Source organism: Carya illinoinensis, chromosome 4 (genome assembly GCF_018687715.1).
Source record: "Carya illinoinensis cultivar Pawnee chromosome 4, C.illinoinensisPawnee_v1, whole genome shotgun sequence".
Classification (NCBI taxonomy): Eukaryota; Viridiplantae; Streptophyta; class Magnoliopsida; order Fagales; family Juglandaceae; genus Carya; species Carya illinoinensis.
The window spans coordinates 23,216,923-23,227,492 of record NC_056755.1 but is presented as its reverse complement, the minus strand read 5'-3'; the positions used below and the strand labels follow the sequence as shown (position 1 = coordinate 23,227,492).

At 32.9% G+C, this 10,570-nt stretch overlaps 1 protein-coding gene across 1 annotated transcript; it reads left to right on the top strand.

Annotated features, from left to right (window-relative positions):
- Positions 1–128: 128 nt before the first annotated feature.
- On the top strand, positions 129–2,288 carry LOC122306822 (E3 ubiquitin-protein ligase DZIP3). Its single transcript, XM_043119342.1, has 3 exons — positions 129–353; positions 531–607; positions 1,477–2,288. Exons 1-3 carry the CDS (start codon positions 204–206, stop codon positions 2,090–2,092), a joined length of 843 nt encoding a protein of 280 aa, XP_042975276.1. The 5' UTR covers positions 129–203; the 3' UTR covers positions 2,093–2,288.
- The last annotated feature ends 8,282 nt before the right edge of the window (positions 2,289–10,570 follow it).

Below are 10,570 nucleotides of genomic sequence, written 5' to 3'. Positions count from 1 at the left end.
TAAATAGGCAAAGAATTCTCCTTTGCATAAGAATACAAAAATAAAGAGCAGTAAAGCAGCAACAAAGAACAATATACAGTATATATTCTCCAGGTGAATGACTTTCCAAACAGAAAAGCGAATAAAGCCTATATATAATTCGTAAAGACAAAAAAATTGAGGAACTAAAATATAATCTTGTTAGCCGGAAGGACAAGCAAATCATGAGCAGCGGTGCCAACAATTCCTGGCCGTTGCTCTGGACTCGGCAGCCTCAACTGGACTATGGTGCCTATGCTGCTGACCATATTGAGCCAAGCCGGGTGCGCCCTATTCCCACGTTTCCAAGGTCCCCGACCTTCCAAGTTACTCCTGTAAGTTATAATGTTACCTCATTTCCTGATAAAAACAGCCATGAAACTGAAAACTTGTTAGGGTAAATAGAATCTGTATTTTATATGATTGAGGACTATGAGAAGCTGGACTGAGAACATCTAGCTGTACATGCTATAAAATATATATATTTTTAATTTTTGGTTGTACGTGATCAGGATGTCAGAGCCGGCGCGCGGCCTCCCTCGCAATCATTTGAGGATAGAAGGATTACAGGACCGTCTGGAATGTCTAGGTGAGTGATATATTGGTTACATCAATATGTTGAAGAAAAGATCATATTTTATATGACAAAGATTCAATAAATATTGCTCCTTATCTTAACCCCCAAACATTAATATTTTGGGTTGAATATGATCATTCACTAAAATTGGATGTTCTTATATTTGTTGAGTGCTCGTGAGTTTAAACGTGTTCAGTTTGAAATATGCTGCTTGAGAAATGCTTTAGCTACAAACAAATCTCGTAAAAATAAATTCATAAACTGACGTGATTTGATATAATATGTTAAATTATAAAATTACTTTTATTGTAAAGTAGATCTAGCACTTTATATACTACAAGAAAAATGATTTTTTACGTCATCTAAATTCGTTGCAAAAAACACAAAACAATCGAGATTTATTAACGACGCATTTTTTGCAACGAATTTAGATGATGCAAAACATCATTTTTCTTGTAGATATATATATATATGAAGTCATGTCAGTTTACAGGTTTACTTTTGTGAGATCTATTTATGACTTTAGCACTTCTTTGCTTGCTTTGAAAAGTCTAAACACATACATGATTATGATTCATAATCCATTAACTTTAGGCAATCGATCTTCGATCTAATAGAAGTTGAAAAACTCTAATCTACTGTTCACACACCCAAAATACATCACTAATGCACGGTACGGCTTTTCGAAATTGAAGATGCCACGAAGGCAACAAATCAATTGAAATGATCACATGTATCTTTTGATATTCATACGTACACTCCCCTTCTTTAGGAATAAAATACTCCAATAATTAGCTCTAACCTTATCTCAAAACTCATTACTTTGTGGCTTGTATTGTCTTTCCCTTAAGATAATGTCTTTGCCGATTCTTCCTTTGCAGCTTTCCCGCACCAACTCTCTCTTCAATGCAAATTGTAGTCCTAGACAACAACATGACAAGGGAAGCAAACCCCAGGCGGAGCCAAATCATCCAGGATCGCCTTTCAAGATATACAGGACAACAAAATCGGCCAGTATTTCCAACACTGGCAGACGACTCCAGGTTGACCCAAGATGAGCAAAACAAGGCATTGAAAATGCTCAAGAAAGAAACTTACAATCCTACTGCGAAGGCAATATCAAAGAGATTGAACTTTTATTACAAAAATAATGACAAAGGTAGTCCTTCGAAGGAGTTGGAAAAGTTGAAAGATGAAGATGCTAAGAGCTGTACTATTTGCCTGGATGATTTTGAGCCAAGAGAAGAGGTGGCGATAACCCCATGCAACCACATGTTCCATGAGGACTGCATCTTGCCGTGGTTGAAGAGCCATGGCCAGTGCCCCGTTTGTCGCTATGCCTTCTGCGAGAGAATGGAAAGTACCACTGCACGCAACTTGAACAATACTAACATTGCAAATGTGGGTGCAGCCAATGATCTTTTTGCAGGAGAGTTGCTATCGATAATAAGGGCACTAGAAGATGTCTTTGAATGGGGCAATCCTACTGCCCGCTAATTAATATGCCAACTTGGCCTTTGTTAAGAACCATTAATGTTTAATGGTTATGTACGTTTTTCTAGTGTACGTTATTTATCACTGCCACCTGATCATTCGATTTCCTTTTTGCCTATTTATATGCTCATGACATATAATGCGGAGGTTAATAGTAGTACTCCTAAAGTTGAATATATATATATGTTTTTATTTTTCATGGGAAGTGCATACATCTATGTTGCCTGCCATAGCGGTATTGCTCACTTCGCTTTCGAATTTCGGGGTTTTGTGCTCATTATATGGTTTCATTTTAATTATATTTTATAAAGGCAAATGATTAAGGGAAAAACTTTCTTTATTATGCTGTTTTAAATGGAGGACCTTTTTTAAAAAAAAAAAAAAGAAAAAAAGAAATTATAATACTCTTATAATTATTTGTTTTATAAAAAGGTCTTAATTTAAAAATAAAATTGTAAAAAAAAGTTGTACTCTGTATTATTACTCATGTATAAAACATATGCATATAAGAAATTCTAAAAAGGGCCTTTACATTATTATTTTCAAGATTTTCTAATATCCACATTTATCCGTCAACAGGAGACTATGTATGTGTAGCATAAAAGAAGGAATAAAAATGTGGCATACAAATTGATTTGCATTCGGCCAAAAGAATAAAGTGGATGTTTGGAAAAAGTTTTTATCGCATCTCGTCTTATCTCATCTTATTTCGTTCCAAAATGTCATTCAAATATAAACACTTTCAAATTATTCATTACAACTTTTCCAAACTTTTAAAATAAAAATAATATTAAAAAAATAATATCATAACAATATTTTAACTTTATAATATTTTTTATTCAACTTTTTTTCTCTCTCTTTTTCTAAAACCCAATAAATACTTAACTCAAACTATCTTATACTATTCACAAACCATTTTACTACTATTTACAAAATTCTTATATCATCTCATTCCCCAAGCATCCCCTAAAGCAATTTATTTTTTACGCTTCCAAATGGAATTTAGAGTAGAAGAAAAACAACCCACCGAAAAAAAAAAAAAAAAAAAAAGGATTGGCTAAAAACTCACAAGGATCAACAACATTGTTATCTTCAAGATTTTCTAACCACATTTATCCATTAACAGGAGGCCATGTATGTGTAGCTATGTGATTGTGTTATAAGAAGAGCACGTAAATAGTGAAACTCTTTATATAGAAGTAGTATAATGAACTCCACATAAACTAGTGTCAAATTTTTTTTTCTTTGAATTTTTTTGGGTTTGTTTTTTAAGGCAAAATTAATGATGATACGGAACAAAGGAATGAAATAAATATAACTAGCAAATGATAACGACTTAAAATAGAATAAGTCCCCCGACCTAAACTGAACATTGTCCTCAATGTGAAGATTATATGCTCAAATTTACGTTTTCAATGTGCAAAACTAAAATATGGTAGAAATATGAGAATTCAGAATGATGAAAGTGGGCGAGGAGAGAATTACCTGAGCATGATAATATCTATATCCAACAAAAAGAAAAAAGGACAAAGAAAAAAAAAAGAAAACTAGGTACTAAAACAAATATCAATTGAAAATAAAAAGAGACGGAAAAAAATGCAAACTATAGTTTTTTAATGCACTACTCTATAACAAAATTGCATATTAATCCTGATAAACAAGATCCTCTAATGACACTTCTTCAACTTCTCAGATCTTAATTTTTTAAAATGGTTTCAAACGTTGACCATTAACTTTAAAAATATCACAATTTTTCAAATTTTCAATCTCAATTGCCCCATGTGGATATATTGTGCGCACTATGAACAACCAAGTCCCTCTATATCATGGTTTTCTAGGGAAAGGATGTAAATGAGAATTATGTAGGAGAACATTTTGACCTGGCTTAAAAGATTTTCTCAATATGTTTAAATCTTGAACTATCTTCATTCGTTCCTTTTTTGATTTGGCAATATCAAAACTGCACCCAAAATGAGTACGAAAAGCTTCTAGAGAGCTCTCACAACTTGCTTGTATCAAAGTGTCCTTGAAAAGACTCTCAATCATATTAACGTCATAGACATTTTCATCATCTAACTTTGGTTACTTATGTGGAAAATGTTAAGCTCAACAGTTATGTTTCCAAAATAAATTTTCATCATACCACTTCGACAATTAATTTAAGCATTAGATGTGACTAAGAAAGGCACTAACATTTTGAGTGGGCTCAGTGTATAGTACCACAAAATCCACTAGAAAATAGATTGTGTTGACTTTTATCAATACATCATTGACTTAACAAACTTATTAGCTAATTAAAGCATCATTTGAGTGGGTTTTAGCTCCCCTAATCCTAACTGCAAATATACAAAATATGGTAGTAGATCCGCACTTGCCCCAAAATCTAACAAAGCTTTCTCAGTGTGATGATTTTTTATCTTACGTGAGATTGCAGGAGATCTAGGATCCTTAGATTTGACTAGATATTTACTCTAAATAATAAAACTAGCATGCTCAGTCAAAAATGCCTTTTTTGAAACATTAGTTTTCCTTTTTAATATAACAAGATCTTTCAGAAACTTTACATATGCAAGTACTTGCTAAATTGCATAAATGAATGGTATGTTAATTTATACTTGCTTAAACACCTCTAAAATATCATCAAATTTAGCATTTTTCTGAGGATTTTCTAACTGCTAAGGAAATGAGGCTCTAGAAACAAATTTCTTAATAGGCATAAAATGATTAGAATCATGAACTTTGAGGGACGTTGGGTTGGCATTTTTTTTTTCTCTTTGGACTCAAACTCCTTAACTTTTGGTACTTTAACTTGATTGTCAACTTATCTACCTGACCTGAGAGTGGTAATGGATTGAACATGTTCCTGCCCCTAAGTAGAACTGGATGCATTATTGGGGGGCATACTGTCCTTTTGGATTGGGTATAGGCTGACTTGAAAATTTTTCTCTCTCCCTCTCATCAACATGGGTTGCTATTTGGCCATTTGACTCTCTAATTTTGAAATTGTTTGAGTATTCTTCTGAATCAAATTCTTCATCTCCTGAGTAGTCTGATTAGTGTATTGCATGAATGCCCTATGAGAATCCTCCAAAGATGATTGTTGTCATGGTGATGCCACAAATGGAGGAGTAGATGGAGGAATAAGAGAATAAATTGGGTTAGGTGGTCGGGATTGACTTTATTGCTGCATTTGTGGTCCACCTAATTCATTGGAGGTTGATTCTATCTCCAAAAAAAAAAATTAGGATGGCTTTGTCAATTAGGATTGAATATCTCTGAGCAAGTACTAGAAAATGGCTTCTGGAAATTATTTAGTGCATTTACTTGCTCGGCATAGCACTCTGAGTAGGCCTGTGTGGAAGGACACGTTTGTGTCATATGCATGAGACTAGCATAGAGAGAACATATTTTATCTTAAACTTGACTGACAGAATTCATGATTATACTTAAAGTCAAAACTTCTACCTTACGAGTGAGATTATATAATCTAACCTTAATATTATGTCTTCACTTATCTCATACAAACCTCATTTCTTAACTATCTGATATGATCTTTCTTTACAATTAGAAAAATCATATTGCTGGGAGTTTTATGATAAATTTTAAAAAACTTTATATACCCCATCATCTGTTAAACTCAAAAGTCCACCACCATTTATTGACTCAATAATACTGCAATTTGTTTGAGTTAATTCTTTATAAAAACATTGAACATATTTCCATGTCTCAAGACTATGGTGAAGACACTTCAAAATCAGGTCCTTAAATCTTTCCCAAATCTCATAGAATTTTTCATTATCTTTGTTAATGTCACGTTTTGTAGCCCAAGCAGTACCACGATGGCCGAATATCAAAGCCTGCAACAAAGAAGAAGGATGGGGTCTAGGGTCCCTTTGATGCCAAAGTCAGATAGAGCTTCTATAAGTAATGAAGAGAGACTAAGAGAGTAAGTAGAAGAAGTGTTCAGAGAGTTTTCCCCTTGGTGGGATTGGTGGTGGGATTAGTGTATTTAGTCTAGGTTTGATTGTCGAGAGAGATCGTGGAGTGTCTGCTTGGGCCAGACTTGCCACCTGCATCCCTGCTAGGTGGTGATGTGTTAAGCCGAGGTTGTGCCGTCCTACGGTACCTTAGGCAGCATATCGTTGAGTGCGCCGCCTCCCTAACAAGCATTGAATACAGCGTGGTCTTAGGTGATGGCGTACCCTCCTCCATGTTCCATTTACTGCGATGTGCCTCTAGCTAGGCATGTCCATCCCTGGACGTACCCGGCTGCTTGAGCTCTAGAGCAGGCATCTGTCTCACCCCCTTCTCATAGTACTCGATTGGCCACTTGGGCCCCACGTGGTCCCTGCCTATGGCGGACTCCCCAACTAGGTCGGGCTCGGCACTTGGATCTTTCCAAATGGGTTAACGTGTCATGGGCTTGGTACTCGAGCTTCCTGCTTTGAACCCCTGGCATGGCCCAATGGACCCAGGGACTTTTGTGCCCCACAGCTAGATCCTGCCTAGGGCCCAGGCCCTCATTAGGGAGAAGTCACCTCACAATTTTCTTGATAAAAATTAACAATCTCTTTCTTTAAAGTATTAGCTTTTTACATTAGAAAAATTTTAGAGAGAAATTTTGTGATAAAAATATCCCTAGAAGTGATAATTCTAGAAGGTGGAGAGTTAAGCCATGCTTTTGCCTTACTTTTTAAAGAAAATGGAAATAAGCATAGGTGAACTGGCTCATGAGTGAAGTTTTAGAACTTAAAGGTAGCACAAATTTCAAGAAAATCCTTTATATACATGTAGAATCTTCTCTTTCAAAACCATAAAAAGTAGGAAGTAGTTGAATTATTTGTGGCTTTAACTCAAAGTGTGCCACAGTAGTTGTCGGCAACACTAAACATAATGAAGGGTTGGTGGTAATGGATGAAAAGAATTCCTTAAGAGTTTTGTATCCTCAAAGTTTTCCCCTATTATAGACAAGGAATCTGAATCTAGACTAACAAGATGACGTGTATGATCATGTATCCACACTTCCACTATATTGCAATTTGTTTTCTAATTTTTGAATTTTTTATTTTTGTTTTTTTATAATAAAAAAAACTAACTAAAACTAGTAGAAGAATAAATTTAGTTAATATTTAATGTGTTTTTCTAACCAAGTCCCTGGCAACGGCTCCAAAAACTTGTTATGAGATTTTAATTATAGTCGCAAGTGCATGAATAGTACCGAAATATAGTTTAGCAAGAATGATGTCGAATCCAAGACTTGTAAAAACATAGGAAACCAATCAATTATAAGCTAAATAAATTCTAATCTAGTTTTAAAAAAAGAAAAGAGTTTTAAAATAAAATATGAATTTAAGAACTAAACAATTGATGAATGAAAGCAAGAAATATTTAATTTAATAAACTAATCACAATAAAAGTACTAAAATAATTAAAAGATGCAAATTAATCTAAATAATGAATAAACTACTAATGGCGAATGAACTAAGGTTTTAGAATCTACCTCATTAGTTCATAATAATATATTTATGATAATTAGTTTTTCACGAGCATCTATATGATAATATAGTAATCAATCTTGTTATCATGAAAAATATCATCGTTGAAACCTCTTTTTTTTTTTAAAAAATAACTCAAGTATGTTCTTCTATGCTCAAAGATATAAAATCAAATCATCATTTATATCTATTAAAAAAATCACAAAAAATATAAGATTTTATTTTTAAAAAATTATAAATTAGGCTTTCAACTTATTAAGATTATTCTAGATCATGATAAAAACATGATTGAACTCATATAAAGAATTCTATCTCTTCCAATTGATATGGCGTAAGAACAATAGATTGTTGAATATTCAAATTATTGGGATGAAAAATAAACTCATAAATAATATTAGTAATCTTCATCGAGGTTTCAACCTCAACCTTAATTGAAAATTTAGCTAGACATATTCATAAAATTAAACTCCAAAAACTGGACGTAAACAAACATTAACACAATATTTAAAAGAAACTGAAAAAAATTAAAAATTACAATGCTTTAAAAAATTAAACATAATTGCAGTATTTTCTTTCTTCTTTCTTCCCTGCTGCGGCACTGAGTACTTTCATTTCTCTCCGTTGATTTCGCCCTCTTCATGCTCGTCTCTCATGGTCTATTTATACACTCGATATTGAGGTAAAAATTGATTAGGATTAGATAATTATATGATAAGGTCAGGATATAGTGGGAATTTCACTCGGGAAGCCTTATTTCCTTTTCTGTCTGTGTCGACGTTGCTTTTTTTTATTAGTATTTTCTTTCTTTCATGTTAAACATCTGCTTCTTATTTCTGTGTGAACAGTACCCTTTTTACCTTATGCGTCCAGACCTTTCTTTCACGTATTAGCTTCCATTGCTATTATTTTTTTTCTTTTATTTTATTTTTTATTTTTTATTTTTATTTTTATTATCAACTCATTTTACATTCAAAACTTCTATTCTTTGCTACTTCTATTTTCAATAGAAGCCAACCTTCTGACACAGCTCAACATCATATTAAATCTTGGAATACAATTTTCCTCACTTCAATTCTTAATCAAGTTAAAATTCAAAGTAAAGTGAGAAAAATAAATAAATATATCCTATTAATAAAAATAAAAGGATTAAAATTGCATAATAAATTAGTAAAATTATTCACAATTCAGTCATTATCAATAAGTGTATTAAAATCATGTACCTCAATGACACTATAAACAAGCACATAATAGTGGTAGGATCCGATTGAAAATAGCAGTCTAAAGACAACAACAATAGCAGTGTTGCAATTTCTTAGCTTTAACCAATTTCCAGTTGCATTGTTATATTATTTTGGTTTTTTTATGCCTAGTACTTATTTCCTTACCTTCCATTTGTTTCCTTTATTCGATTTGCACTTTAGCATTACTAAGTGATGATAAAAACCAAAAGTTATTGGCCATGACAATAAATAACATCCAAGTAGTGCAGCAACAACTACAATAGCAGTAGAAAATAACAGCAGTAGCTATTTATCCAGCCCTTCACCACTCAATTTCTCTTCTATTAGTTAGATGCTCCACCCATGGTACTTTATAAAGGCACCATTCAACTACAATTTATGCTTTAAGTAGGCATAAAACTAGCCCAAATCAATATCTGTGTAACCTATGGGTTTAAAGTACATGTTTTGCTTAGGTTATGTAATGGAAAATGAATGGGACAGATTTGAGCTTCAATTGAAATGGTTTTCTAGTAATTCATAAGTGGTGTTTAAGTATTTAAAACTAGTTTGTAATTGCATATTTATGCTTGGTTTGGATTAAATGGAAGTGTTGGATTGAATTACATATGAATGGAGGATTAATGGAATGATGGAGTTGATAGGATTGGTGCTTTGGACTTTAAAGTGAGGTATAAAGATTCACTTTAAAGTAAAGGCCATGAAGTTGGATGAAAGAAGTAGTAAGGTGACCTCAATTGGGTCATAAGCTATGATCTTGAGATAAGAAAAGGGTAGTAAATGAATATATGGAGGATGCCTTTAGATCATAGAATATGTCTAAGTGAAGGAAGTTAAGTAAATGGTAGTTTTATGCAAGTTTTAAGTTTAAGTTGCATATGCACTTGAAAAAGAAATGACCTTAAGTTATGAATGTATGCAGGTTGCCATCTGAAACATATTTGAATGGAATGCATGAAATGAAAATGGCATGGAGTCCGGGTAAGTATTATATTCGTACGCGTCTAAAGTTTTCTAAATGATACGAAGATGTAAATGAAAAGTTTTTATGAAAAATGTTCTTTTTATGCAATGAAAGAAAATGAAAACTTGGTTTATGAAAATATGCTAAAGTATTAATGTTTTAAGATATATATGTAATAGCCTTCTTTGGCGGCTCCTTTTTATGCACTTCAAGAATAATTGTATGCATGTGAAATGAAATGCAATGATGATATTTATGATCAACACTATGAAATGATGTTTATATGAGGCTATGGAATAAGGTTTAAATGATGTTATGAAATGATGATTAAACCATGCTATGGAATGATGATGTTTATGCTTATGCTATGAAATGATGTTTTATGAAATAAAATGGACTGGTTAATGAAATGAATGAAAATGAAAGGAAAGGAAATGTAAAAAAAAATATTTTAATGTACGAAATTACGTAACAACCATGAGGAAATGAATGATGGTACCAAGAGGAAAGGCTTATATTGTAATGCCAGATTGGTTCCATTGGTTGTGCAGCCAGTAATTCCGTCCCAATATAAAGTAATTCCTAACCTGTGGTCACAAGCAAAGTCTAAGTCTAAAAGACTACTAATCTTAATATATAGAGCAAAACTGTTAAACATGTAGTTGGCACCATTGGCGTTGGGTAATTGACTTCAGTCTAGTAATAAGTTATTTAGGTCTCATTTGAAGCATGTTGATTGTAGTTCGTTAATCTAAGAAATTTTACGTCCAATCTAAACATT

Bases quoted from the DNA above. Each gene is read 5' to 3' on its own strand.
- LOC122306822 (XM_043119342.1), top strand. From the start codon at position 204: ATGAGCAGCGGTGCCAACAATTCCTGGCCGTTGCTCTGGACTCGGCAG. The intron at 354-530 runs GTAAGTTATAAT...GTACGTGATCAG, and splicing joins CGACCTTCCAAGTTACTCCT to GATGTCAGAGCCGGCGCGCG. The intron at 608-1,476 runs GTGAGTGATATA...CTTCCTTTGCAG, and splicing joins GGACCGTCTGGAATGTCTAG to CTTTCCCGCACCAACTCTCT.